A 14,308-nucleotide genomic window follows, 5' to 3' on the forward strand; every position below is an offset into this window, starting at 1 on the left:
GCAGAGAAGCTTAATTTCTTTCATAAATTATCTGTCACAATAGTGACAGTTTCAACAAATATGTAACAAATATATATGTGTGTAGCAGCATAAATGGTACGCTGCCAATTTCGGCTGCTGCATATAAGCAGGTCTCCACCTGCCACGAGGCTGCTTGCGTCATGACGTCGAATCATTCTGCTAAACTGTGCTGGGTAAGCGTGGCTGTTTGTTTGTTTGTCAGCTTTAATCGTAGCCATTAATGCAAACTGGTCTGATCTGTTTAGCCTCCTTTGTTGCTCCTCCAACATCTGAACCGATCTGTCTGTTTGTTTGTATGCTGCCGGGAAGGTAGGGCTAGCGTGGCTAGGTAACATCTACCCCATGTAAACAAAGCCTTTACATAGAATTTGTTACAGCTGCGCTGCATAGGCGGTAATTGTGGATCCGTTTATCTGGCAGTGTGGCAATTTATCAGGTCACAGGTAAGCAGCTGCTGCAAGTTATAGTTTTCGTCAGCAGTTGTATTAAACTTACTTGTATTAATGATCAGCTCTGTTTTTTTTAGCCCCCTGATGAGTCTCTGACAACCAATATACTTGGATTGACACTTTTTCTTCTTCTGTTGCGTTTTATGGCAGTTTACGCAATTTGCGCATTACCGCCATCAACTGGACGGAGATGTAACTTCAGACGTACTTTTTACTATACATCTTCAAATAAAAAAAATGAATTACTAAATTATATTCATACTTATACACTCACACACACATACATACTAAATCCTCTCAGCTAATTTTGTATCCTTTAAGTATTTAATAAGTGCTTGAATTATGTCATGTGATCGATGCTTCCCTAATAAATTATCCATAGTTACTAAACTCCCCATTACCCTTTCCAGTTCTTTCCTCTCTTTTATATATTTCCTACAATAAATCAACACATGTTCTACTCCTTCTGTTTCCCCGCAATAACAACAATCACCTGATGGATGTTTCCCTATTATTCTTCAACCACTATTTAAACTAGTATGCCCAATTCTCAACCTGTTAATCCATATTTCCTCTCTCCTATTCATTATGCTATTATTTCTTATGATTACCTCCTTCTGTATTTTATGTAAATGCCTTCCTTTCTTCTAAATTCCATCTCTCCTGCCATATATTATTTATTCGATCTTTAATAATTACTTTTATTTCTGCTCTACTTAGTGGGACATCATATTCAATTTCTCTTGCCTTAACTGCTTCTTTAGCCAAATGATCTACTTTTTAATTAACTACAATTCCTTTATGTGCTGGAACCCATGTGAATTGAATACTTATTTTTTGTTGCTTTATGCCATATATCAAATAACTAACTTCTTCTAAAAGATCTTGACGGCTTTCAGATTTTCCACTTATAATACTGATCAAGCAAGACATTGAATCTGAACAGATTTGGATCGACACTCGCTGCTGTTTTGCCTATAAAGAAATGTTTTAAAAGACCTACCTGAACCTTCTCCTGCTGCCGAGAACATTGATGGCACAACTAATGGGATAAAGTGCAATATTGTAGTGCTATTGTATCACTGTTTTACTCAGATTGTTTCATTTTTGTCTTTCTTTTAGGGACCGAGGCTTCTGTGGTGGCGGTGGTGACCCCTGGTGGCGGTGTCTTGTCTTGTGTGTTTTGTTGGAGCACCTTTTTTTTGTGTGTGTGTGTTTGCTGTGTTTTTGTAGTGTCCAGGGTGATCCCCTTTTCTTCACTGGATGTTGCCCCTTTCCTCACTACTCCCCCCCCCCCCCCCCCCCCCCCCACTGGTAAGCCTCAGTTTCCTTTGAAATTTAAACATTTTATTATAATCAATTTCATTAAAATTGCATTCACGTTTTAACCAACCACTGTTTTCAGGTTATTGCTAATATTTTTTTTAAACAAAAGAAGCATATTGACGTTTAATACATTTTTGTAGAACTTTCTGAATCTTGTCTCATTTCCAGTAGAACGTACCATTTTATTTTCCTGGACTTATTCCAGGTGGCGTTGTTGGTTTCCCATATTGTAAACTTTAACATCTTACATTTGGGTTTCATAATAAAGAACATCCACTCCAGGTTGCCACATATGTTATAAAAGTTACATACTGCAGCTTTAAGGATTTTTTTTTTGTTGTTTTTTTTTGCAAAAGTTCTTTACACCACTGTCAAGATCAACACCTGGAGACATAAACTTTATGTGAATGTAACCAAGGCAACTCCACTGCTCTTTAGATTCCTTGGGATATTGGAAGCAAGTACAATGATCCATTTATATCACAGACACTAAAATCACGAAGTGCTTCACAATGACAGAAACACAAAAAAATAATATAATAAAAAACGTTAAAAAAATTGTGGCAGTCTAGTTAAAAGCCTGTCGGTGTAAGCCAGTGGAGTTCATGCAAAGGACAGGGACAGACGGCTCCAGAGTCTCGGGGCCACAGCCTGAAAAACTTGATTTCCACCAGTTTTAAAATGACTTCTGCTCTGATGATCGTGAAGTCCAAAAGGAACAGAACGGCTCAGACAAGTTCTGAATACATTCAGAAGCTCTGCCACGAAGTGCCCTGAACGTGACGATCGTTACATGTTATAGCATTTTTAAAAACTATAACATATAATGTTCAGGGAGCCAGAGCAAGGAGACCAGAACAGGACTGACGTGTCCTCTTCTGTTTGTCCTCATTAAGAGACTTGCTCCTGCATTATGTACAATCTGAAGGGAATTTCAATTTGATTCATTGACACAAGTAAAAATACTATTACAACAGCTCAAATGAGACAAAAGCGTGAAATACCATCTTGATTGTAATATCACCTCCTAATCTGTACCATAAACAGAAATCAGACTGGTAGAGGAATAGTCTAAGAATTGGATCCTTTTTTTCCCCGACAGTTTCTATTTCTGGATCCAAAGTTTCCCAATCATATGCAGACAAATGAGCCTAGACTTTTGACCTCAACAAACTTTTACAAACATAACCATCAAATCAGTACACACCAATACACCAGTACACCCTCCACCCCCGTCTAACATCCGTAGTCAGACTGCAGCCATTAAGGAAGAGGCAGCAATCAAACTGGACAAAGTCTGCAGGCCCAGAAAGCATCAGCACCGGATCCTGAAACCAGGGGCGACGTGGGAACCTACCATGGATTTTCAATCTGAAACAAAGTTTTAAAAGGATTCAGTTATATCGAAGGCATAGTGCCTCGTTGTTGTTCCCCAAATAATTGAGTTGAAGACACCATTGTTCACCCGATTCATCGACCATGCTTGCGTCCGACCGACCAGGACGGGAGGATTGCATTCTTTGACTCGTAAACATGACCAAAACGGGATCAGAGGCGTTCCAAGAATTCCATAAGATACAGATGGAAGTGTTCAGTGTTTCTCAGAGGGAGGTCTGCAGCTCAGACATTTTTATGGATGTTTTAAGGCATCATGTATTTTGTCTGGATTTCCTGCTTCAGAAAACACATTACAATCTGATTGGACGCCGGAGACGACTATTGTCGCGTTCAAGTTGTGCTAAAATGGGCTAGCCTAGAGAGAAGCTATTCAAGCCTAAATTAGCATCTCAATGCTAAACATGTAGCAGCAGCACAGACGTCCCCCAACGCTAATGTCGGCGTCCACAATCCACATTTCTAAACTTTTTTTTTTCATATAAGTTATATGAATAATCAGAGGAAGTATGTAATGCAACTTCCTGTCGCCCAACTTTGAGAAGACGCCACCACACACAAACAAACACTAATCTGTAAGAGGGCAAAAACCTTTTCTCTAAGCGCTCTGAGCCGAACTGAAATGGGTTTGAACTGAACATTTTCTCTGTATCACACACTGGGATGACTCCGGCTGTGAACTGCTGCTGTTTACATGAGCGAAACTGAATTGAAATCGATTATTATTATTTCACCAACATTGTTGGCGGCGCAAAGCTAAATGTTTATGACATGTAAACAAACTCCGTTTACTGAAATGGTCAACCTCGACCCGCATGTCCTTCCCTCGCTCAGTCAGAGAAACCTCATGCAGTTGTTGGAGGAAACTTTTCAAGGACAGGGCTTCGTGTTATTGCCTCGTCAGTAAAGCTGAAAAATGTATCGTTGGACAATTTCTCGCCGCCGACGGAGCCGCGCTGAAGATTCGCCGAGAGGGAGAGGTCTTCTGACCGTGCGGTTGCATAACAATTTTGTCAGTCAAGCTAATCTGCATCCAGCTCCACAACCCACTACTTTAACCTTCAACTTTATCCGCTTTCATCTGTTCAAATCCAAGATGCGGGCAAATACACAAAGTACTCCATGCATTTAAGCAAGCCTCGGGCTAGAATCACAGATGGAGTCGGTTTCTAACAGTACCACTGCAGAAAAGCGAGAAAAGGTCGATGAGCCCAGATCGCGGCCTGACCTGATGTTCAGTCAGTGTTAATGCTGAAAAAAAAATTAAAAAATAAAAATTGGACACTGAGACTTAAAGGAACTGCTGCCAAATTTTACCCGAGAAAGAATGTTGCGGTTATGCAGAAACACTTGGAAAAAGAGTATTAAACCTTTTTATCCTTTCGAAGATACTTGTGCTGTGATATTTTCTGCAATCAGACAGTTGAGTGGCTCTTATCAATCTCACAGAATATTTTCTAACCGTCAAGCTAGATAAACTTTTTTTTTTTTTAACCCAATTTTTTTTCATCTGTGTTTTGCTGAAAGAGGGAATCTGAGGAGATTCTGAAGACTCAGGAAATATCTGGGCTGATATCAGCCCAGAAAAACAAAGTCCTTGATCTGAGAACGTCTGTGTTTCAACGCAGCGCTCAGATGGATGTTTTTTTGGTTTTTTTAAACAACCAAAAAGACATCTTTTGAATTTGTGCACACATTATGTCGCTCGCTTGCCTGAGTGTGATAATGGATTTATAAGAAAAGTTGACTTGGTCCTTGTGTTTATTGAAGAGGAGGCTCATTGTCAGAGCGGACCTTGAGCCTCGTTAAAAGGTTGAGTTCAGTTCTGAAAAATTGTGTTTATTGCCATGAAAGGAAGAGGAAGCGAAAAGGCACAAACCTTCTTCCCAGACCTCCATGGGTTTTCTTCATATTCATTTTCAGTGTAGCTTTTTTTCCTCACTCTCCTTCAATGTAAAAGTAAAGTTTTTCCCTACAACGTGTGCTAATTGGTTAATTACTTAAGTATTTGATACAATAGATTACCAGAACGTACAGTGTTGGCTATGGAAACGTTCCTGTACGTTTCCTGTCGTTCTCTTGACCAGGTTTGCTCTAAGGCACAACTTTTGATCCTCTCCTCCATACAGATCTCCAGCAGATCTGTCGTTGCTAGGCTGTTGCTAGGCTGTTCTATTGGGTTCACTGAAATCTTCGTATGAAGCCACCTTTAGTTGTGGTGTTTTTGGTCGTAGTCATGCTAGAAGATGCAGCTTTGACCCATCTAAGAGCTCTTACTGATCTTGAGAAATGGGTGGTCTTGCCTGTGCTACTGGGATTCTCCTTCTTCTTCCAATCGCGTCAAAAGTTCAGTTTTGGTCTCATCTGACCACGACCTTCCCTCGGGCCACCTCATCCAGATGGTCTTTGGCAAACGTCCTGCTGGCCTGGAAATGTAATGACTTGAGAAGAGGGACGTTGGGCGCTCAGTAGGAGTGATGCGTTACTATGGTAACCTTTGAACCTTTGAGCCAGCTCTCTTCAGGTCATTGACCAGTCATCCCGTAGAGTGCTGGGCTGATCCTTCACCTTTCCCATCATCAGCAAGGTGAGATCTAAGACGGCGCTCCAGTCTGGGGGAGATCAGGTGTTTTTTTCTGTTTTATGATGATTATGTCATGGTCAGGTGTCTTTTGAGCAGGTAACAGGTTCAAAGTGGCCCAAATTCATACAAGTAATGACTGGTAAGGCAGGGAGACTTCTTAAAGAGGAACGGATTTCTTCCTGGTTGGAAGGTGATCAAATATTTATTCAGTGAAATAAAATGCAGATTATTTATTTAAAAATCATAGTGCGTTTTTCTGTTTGTTTTGTTAGATTTCTGGCTCCTACCATTGAAGTTCGTCTATGACGGAAATTCCTCTCCATCCTTCATCAGTGGGAATAAATTGAAAAGTTGGAAATGTCTCAAATACTTCTTTTCCCCATTGTATATTTATTTCTCTCCGCTCAACTGGTTTGTAATACTTTGGAATAGTTTTACTATTAAATAGTATTTTTTGTTAGATTTCTTTTATGAGATATATCAGACATCTAATTACTGAGCATTCTTTGTCACTAAACCATCCTATCTTGTTGTTTTGGATCATTAAAATGTATTTAATGCATTCATGTGTTTGTTTGTTTACCTATTTTCTTTGTCAAGTCAGGATTACTAGAGTAGAGCTAAATATGCCTCCAAACCCTGTTTGATATTTGGCAAAGTTTTTGTGTTGTACTATTGTATTTTATTTTATGTTAATTGTCTTGATGCCTCCTATGTTTACAATAATAAAAAATTAGATCCTTATGTTCCTATGGTTACTCATCAGAGTGCAGGAACCAAATCAGTGAAATGATGCATGTTTGGCTCCAGCTGGAGCTAAACGCCCGTCGCTGTGATGCTCCGATTAAAACAGGAAAAAACCATTTCACTTTAATATTTTTTATTTATCGCGCAACATAAAACAATATTGTGGGGTTTTTAACCACGTACACTATGTATTCACATGATACACCATACAGCTACAAAGAGAGGGAAAGAGAGAGAGAGACTGAACAAAAACACTTCTTTTTTTTTACATACTGCATCATTGACATAAAAATAAAGAACCAAGAACAATCCTACAAATCAAAAAAGGAATGTAGCTGCCACTTGTGTAGGTTCATTTTCATCTTTTCGTATGGGCCAGGGTTCAAGTCTCTGTTCCTACTTTGGAGAGTCTTCAGTAAATCAGGTGTTCATAATTTTTCAACGTTGGGCCATAGATAATGAGATGCATTTTTTTTTTATCTATATTTGCGTGGTTCAGAACATCAAACTATACAAGGTTTAGAAGTAAAAGATGGGCGTGAGTAAAAAGGAAGTGCATGACTAGGGAGTAAAAGAGTGAAGCAGTACACAATTCTGGGATTGTTCAAATACCTTAGCATTCATCTAACATGTACATTTACAACATCCTCAAAAAAGATTATTCTAAAAGCCTTTGGTACTCGCTGTACCAAATATAAATCCCCAGATAACAGTCCTTATATATTCTGATTCTACTTCTCATCCTAGTTTTACCAGCTTAAAGTATATTTATGGAATGAGTATTAATAAAGAAAGTGATCTGCTGTCGGAGAGCCCCTCGAGCCCGGCAGAGAAAGAGAGAGATGTAAAAAACGTGTAGCGTTGTAACAAGACTTATTCATAAAGTCAGCACCAGGGGGCAGCTTCGCGCACTTCGAAACTGCTTGGATTAAAAATACAGTTTTATTGACATTCGAGGAGCTCGGAAAACAAATATTCGTTTTGCATTTTTTTTTCCTATGATTTTTTGTTTTTTTACACAGTGAATTTTTAATGTGTTAACATCATAGCACCGCCTGTCTGACCTGCCCCTACACCCACCCGTGTTTTTTATCCTCCCCGCCCCCCGCCCCCTCACAACATCTCAGAGAACCCCCCAAACAGAACATTTAGAGATTTACAAAGTTAGATGATAAATGTTGGACACAACATCCTCAGCACCATTAAGAATGTATAAATGTGGGTTACGTAATATGAATATCAAAAGGTAAAACAAGCTGCACCAGTAGAACTCCTGCTAGCATCATGCTAACGCTGCCGTGTGGATCCTTAAATAGTAAACGATACAATAAGGAGTTATTTAGCGACACGTCTACACAAGCAGGGAGGCAGATGGTCTGCAACTCAAGTGGGAACGATTAGCAGGCGTTAGCTTATCTCACCGTCTTCCGATTTAGCCTAGCTTGACTCTAGAAGCTAAAGTAAGGCTTCCACTCGTCAATGTCGCTAATTTTCATGCGGAAATGTGGGCACAGAACTGCAACCCAGGGGCTCCAGTTTGTTGTGTAACCTCTTAGTGAAGTGACTGAGTGGAGTCGTGGGGGAGGAGGGGGTGACGGGGTGACGGGGTGGCTCCACGGTGAGTAAGCTAGCCGTCACACAGCACACATCAGATACCTGGGCTCATGAATGAATTCTCTAAAAGCGACCGCGCTTTTATCGTCTACAGGCTGACATGGGGTACAGTACTTCTGAAAGCGAAAAACAGCAGTGTAACTGAGCAAAAAAGATTACACACAACACACTGAGACCAAGTGTTGCTAAGGGCTTTCTGAGACTTCAACCCCACCCGTCCCATGTCGTCCATGGTTTTAGTTTACTATCCTCACCAGTTAAATAATCTTACCTAAATAGTTTAATATTTACATTTTTTTTTACCTCTCTCTTGAGAAAATGAAAACAAACAAAAAAACAACTAAGCTTCAAGTTGTCAATAATCGGCTCTTTCTTTTGTCGTTAAAATCAAGATTAAAAGTGCTTTTATAAATCTTTTCTTCTCTATTTACAATTTGTATTAGCTATATAAAAAAGATGAAAAAGAAAATAACATCAAAGACAATCATCATCATCACAATGTAGTAATAAATAAGAGTAAAAAAAAAAAAAGCTAAAATGAGTGTAGAAATCTTTAGCACACAAAGGGACATGCGGGATTTTCTGCCCTCAGTAGCAAGTTGGGATGGTTACCAGTGTCTCTACGACGTGAGGTAGAGAGCTGGAGGCCTCGTGGGGCCCGGATCGCGGTCCTTCGCCCCGGGCCTTGACCCAAACAACCACTTCTATAGAGTTGTCAGTCGCTCGTTTTTCTCTTTTTCAACAAGCAAACTACAGGATTGTGAAGAAAGTAAAAAAAAAAAAAGTGATTCAAAGTACTGAAAATGCTCATCAATCAAGTAGTCTCTCTCTTTGATTTTTGGGTGGAAATGTGTTCTTTCACACACACCTCCTCATCTTATAGTACACAAAGCGAGAGAGTATTTGATGTTTGGCATTTGGGCGCCTACTCCCTGAAACTACGGTAACGTCCAATGGTTTGCCTTTTACCTCTCACTATTGTTGGCCCTCAGTGGAAAGCGCTGCTGATGTGTTTACTAAGAGATGTCATGACTGACTGTGCTTTCTCTGCCCTGGACAGTGGACTCTGTTACCGTCTGCCAGCATAAACACTAAAAACTCCTCAACAGGAACCTGTTTTTGAGCCCAGTGGCAAAGCTGTGACCCCCCAAAAAACAACCAATTTGATTGGCTGGCTCTGTGGTAGGAAGGTGCCTGCAGTAGCACATGCCTTGCTCTGCCCGAAAGATGACAGCACCATACAGAGGAAAGCACCGGGCCCTCTGTAGTAAATCAAGTTTAAAAGGACAGCACCAATGTATGTGTAGGAGCACCAAGAGCACTGCAGTCCCAACACCGTTTCCTTCTGCTAGAGCTCAATCCAGATGCATGAACTTTCCAGATGCATCTCCAGACTTCAGCCTGATGTGCTGCTTTATTGAGTCTTACCAATGGCCACCAAACAGGGAGTGAGGGCCCCCTCTGCTGGCCTTGGGTGGGTTAGAGCCTGGTTTCTGAATGGATCTCAAGTGCTTGTTTGAATAGGCAGTCACTGCTGCCCTCTAGAGTTCACTCTGGAAAGTTTTCATCCCTAATAAACAGATGTAGGAAGATAAAGAGCGTCGCCTGCTTCAAACCCATGTGGAAATTGCAGATCTGACTCGAAGAGCATTTGCAAGTTGTTTTCTTTTTTACTTCTGTGAAGAAATAAAGTGATATCTCAGTTTTAAGAGTGGGAAATTATGTCAAGCAAGAAGCATTGTCATTAAACTTGCCTTCTGCGCGACATAATTATTGCCCCAGGGTCTTTTAAGACAGTGAAAGCCTCTATTTTGGTTCCCCACCTGTGTCCAAATAACAATAGTTGCTCCTCCCGCCCCACCCCCTGCAAACACTACTCGAGCCACATTTGAGCACCAAAATACAGCATCAAGTGCCACGAACAGAAGCTGATGGAAAACCGATCGGAAAGAGAAGCTGAGCACCAGTTGAAAGTTGGAGGAGTGCAGATAAACAGGAGGAGCGCATCACCTAGCCGCAGACAGGCAGCCACAGAGTTTTTCCACCATGCTCTCATTTCAAATGGATTATTTTCATGCCTGGTTTCATTGTTCATGTTTGTCTTATTTCTGAAATGTTTCACTCTTAGGATTCAAAGAGTATTCTTGGAATTCTCGTTGAGGTATAATTTTCTGATAAAAGTCTTAGATCAAATCTACTTTTTTTTTTTTTTTGCATGAAACCATGATTAAAATTTCTGTTACTTTTCTCTCTGATTGGGCAGATTACTGCTCCTCCTGCACATAGAGTTGACACGGAGAAAGGAAATCAAACAGAAAAAAGGGGGTGCAATTTTTCCAGAGTTGGAAAAACCAACGGTCTGAGTGACTCAGACTGATTGATTAAAAAATAAAATGTAAAAACAACAACAAAAAAACAATTATCCCATTAATAATAGCATTAACGAAAACAGCAATAATAATAAAAAAAACAAGTGTTCATTATAATAATACCTGTAATAACATAATTGACAGTAACAATAGCAATCATAATAATAGCAATAATTAGAATCATTAAAATTTTATAAACAAGAAAAAGCAATGGAGTTCCTCTCCAGAAACAAGAGAGGAAGAGCACCACAGGCAGTGTGTCTGCAGCCCAAACCACTGCCTGACATGAGGTAAAAAACAATAAAAACGTCCCCCACTCACCCTCCTCCCTACAGACTACGGAGGAGGCTGGATGGAGAGATGCTAGACTGTGAAACAGCAAAGAGACATTTCTCTTGCTCATTGCCTTTTCTACCTGTCCACTGCACCACTTTGGTGCTTTCAGTCTTTCTGTGTCTGTCTGGCCTCAAACAAAGTGGCTGTAGGGCCCAGTGACGCGAGTGAAGGCATAGGGAGACACAGTAACCATAGAAGTGGTGTAGAATGTATGAGATAACCGTGTCACTGGCCCGTCTTTCTTGTCTTTCGACTGTCCAGGTCCTGGACTGGCGCCTGTTAACAAAGACCCCCATTTGCGTTTCTTGCCGAGTGCCTTGATGTCTTCCTGGGAGAGGCCAAGGAGAGCTGCTTCCTGCTGCCTCTGCAGTGCTCGCTCTGCCAGCAGCTTCATTTTGGCCTCCCACAGAGCCAGGCCGTGCATTGGCTGATTGAGGTTCTTGTGCTGGTAGAAGACGAGGGAGATGCGGGTGGGATGAGAACGATCGGGCTTCTTAAGCGGAGTGGTGGCGTGTAGTTCCCGCCGGGCGCATTCGATCAGGACTGAGCCGTGAGCTGGTGCTACTGCTACGCCGCCAATTGCGGGATCCAAGAAGTTGTGTTCGCTGTCAGACCACACCTCGTCCTCTTCTTCACGATGCTTGAAACTTTCAACATCGCTTTCAGCTCGGCAGGGATCGCAATGGGCTTGATCGGACTGTTGCAGCGCATCAGGGAACAGGCGACCCTCGGGAGCGGGAGAAGGGGTGCTGCCTGCCAATGAACCTCCACAAGACTTCCAGGCCTTTTCTTGGATCCCGAGGGGAGTGGAACACCGGTTCTCCCCAGTCTTGGACCAGATCTTGTCGGGATAGGCTCCTGCAGGATTGCTGTGCTTCAAACCAGGGCTAAATGCAGCAGGTCCGATGCCCCAAGGATTTGGTTGGGGGCTAGGAGCAGGACTCGCCCAGTGCCTGGGGGTAAGTTGCCCTGGAGTTAGTGGGCTTGGGGTGGCTGGGCCTGGAGTGGCAGGACCTGGGGTGCCAGGTTGTAGAGTGCCTAAACCTGGGGTACTTGGACCTGGGGTTCCAGGACCAGGGGTGGGTGGACCTGGAATGCCAGTGACTGGGGTGCCTGGACGTGGGGTCCCAGGCCTTGGAGTTACTGAGCCTGAGTGAGAGGTAACAGGTTGTGGTGTACCAGGGTAAGAAGCACTGTGACGTATGGCGCCTCGATATAGGTTGCCCTGGTGCCCCGTGCCAAGGTGAGGGGATGGAGGTGGAGATGCAGGTACCTGGTGTGCTGGATTGGTGGAAGCAATTTGGGGGTTTGAGCATGGGTGGGAAGTCCACTGCTGAGGGTACGGAGAGGACTGGCGCTGCTGGGCATGCTGGTGAAGCTTGTGAAGCTGCAGCTTGTCTGAGTTTAAAGAAGAGACATCAGGACTTTGTCTACGGTTTAAGTGGCCATCCCAGTTATTTGAAATAATGCTCCCATTAATCTTATACCCAGGCCACTGCGCAGACTGCGGGGTGCTTCTTGATGTGTTGGCACAAGCCTGGCTTGGCAGTGCCCCTTCATAGACTGGTACATCCATAGGCTCCTGTTTGATGAGCGGAGTGCCTCTGTTGGATGGCTCAGAGGAGACCGAAGAAGGACGGGACAGGCTATAGTTGGCAGGCTGGGCATAAGCGCTGTTGTTTGGTTGGTTGTTTTGCTCTGGGTGGCTGTTGGAAGGCAAGTGGCCCTGAGGGCTCTGAGCATCAGACTTTCTTTCTGCCTGGACAAGCTTACTTCGACCTTCATAGGTCTTCAACTTAGGACGGAAAAGAGCATTGGGAGGGTAATTGAAGAAGCCGTAGGGCATTGCAGGCAGACTGGGATGGTAGCCATTTACTGTGTCTGCGGCAGAGGGCTGGCCGACTGGGGAATGGTCCCCCCTTGCATAGTAGGCAGGATTTTGATAGATGTTATTGAATGGGTCTGTTGCCTGCACAGGGTATCCATCTATTGATCCGTTAATGGGCTCCCGCTTGATGTCCGGCTTCATCTCCTGCTTTATGATTTCTGAAAAGCAGATTACAAATAAATGAAAGTCTTTCAACACCAGGATACATATTCAATTATTGCTATCCCTTTTACTCTACACTTTTGCTAATGTGTCATACTGATAGGTAATTACAAATAGGTCAAAACTTAAGTTCACATCAGGTCAGATGATAACCTTACTATTACATCTTCAGTTTTTTACAACCGAATTCAACTTTGTGTGACAATCAAAAAAATCAAAGAGCGTGACTAACCTTTAATGCCTGGGGTTTGGGGAGAGCTGCTGATGCAAAGTTCAGTCTTGACCATTGTTTTCTCTGGAGTCTGCTGTGTGAGTTTGCTTTTCTTCTTCTCTGAGGCGGCCTTCTTGGCCTCCAGTCGGCGTTGCCGGCAAGATTTAGCAGGCTCGGGCAACTTGCGTACCTCGCGACGGAAAGCTTGAAGTACCTGGATGGCTCCGTTTTGCATCTTGCGGCGCTGGGCCTCTGCACTGCCAAACTCATCTGTCAGTGAGACCGTGTACAGTGGCAGCACATGAAGCTGCTCATCTTCAGGGATTTCCCCCACTTTTCGGTTGTCCTCCTTAGTCAAGGTACACACCTACCAAAGCACAAAAGGTAAATGTGAGGTAGGCAAAAACTGCTTATGAAGTTTTATTAAGTACAACATATTTTTGGTACTTTGCAAAAGAATTGATAATCCTTAAAATTTTTCGCATTTTGTCATGTTGCCACCATAATTGTAAAGCAGGAGAAAATTTGAATATGGTTTCTGAAAAGTGATATGGGCATTGTATTCAGTCCCTTTAACCATGATACCAATTACAAATTCGTCATTACCTTTAGAGATCATAGGATAACTACATGAGGTTCACATGTGTACAATATAAATTCAGCATAAATACAAGTGTCAGGGATAAAGTTGTGGAGAACTTCAACGAGGGATAAGTTAAACCAAGCTTTGGACCATGAAATGAAAACTGAAAAATCTACCAAGACATAGACGTCCATCAGAACTAACAGGCCAGGCAAGGAGAGCATGAACAAGAAAATTACACCCTATACTGGTAGGGTAAACGGTGGGTGGGAAAACCTTTTGACAGGATCAGTGGTTGTACACTCTACAAATCTAGATCTTGGCACAAGAAGACCAAAATAAGTCCCATTTACAATTTGCCGCAGGTCATGTAAAGGACACAGCAAATGTGTAAAAGAAGGCGTTTTAATTAGGCCAAAACTGAAACCTCTGGCTGACACTTAAGCCTAAAACTGTCAGCCAGATTGTTACAGGTTTTTCATTAATCCAAGAAGTGTTCAGCAAACAAAGCCCTTTTTCTAATTGTTGACCAGTGTTTTGCATGTTTCCACTGGCATTTTCAATTCATCTCAGATTTATCTAAATAGGATTTCATATTTATCCATAAAGGGCACATGAGTAAT

The 14,308-nt window shown here is 42.2% G+C and overlaps 1 protein-coding gene across 6 annotated transcripts in view; it reads right to left on the reverse strand.

Moving 5' to 3' along the window:
* Positions 1 to 6,638: 6,638 nt before the first annotated feature.
* The window catches only part of tet3 (tet methylcytosine dioxygenase 3), a 51,114-nt gene continuing 43,444 nt past the window's right edge, over positions 6,639 to 14,308 (reverse strand). For all 6 annotated transcript variants that reach the window (XM_032579727.1, XM_032579728.1, XM_032579730.1 and 3 more), the window contains 2 exons: positions 13,124 to 13,469; positions 6,639 to 12,887 (listed from right to left, as the gene is read on the reverse strand). In XM_032579727.1, coding sequence (XP_032435618.1) covers positions 10,972 to 12,887; positions 13,124 to 13,469 — 2,262 coding nt within the window. In that variant the 3' untranslated portion in view covers positions 6,639 to 10,971. The remainder of the gene's footprint in view (positions 12,888 to 13,123; positions 13,470 to 14,308) is intronic.

The sequence above is a fragment of the Xiphophorus hellerii genome, chromosome 12 (assembly GCF_003331165.1).
Source record: "Xiphophorus hellerii strain 12219 chromosome 12, Xiphophorus_hellerii-4.1, whole genome shotgun sequence".
Classification (NCBI taxonomy): Eukaryota; Metazoa; Chordata; class Actinopteri; order Cyprinodontiformes; family Poeciliidae; genus Xiphophorus; species Xiphophorus hellerii.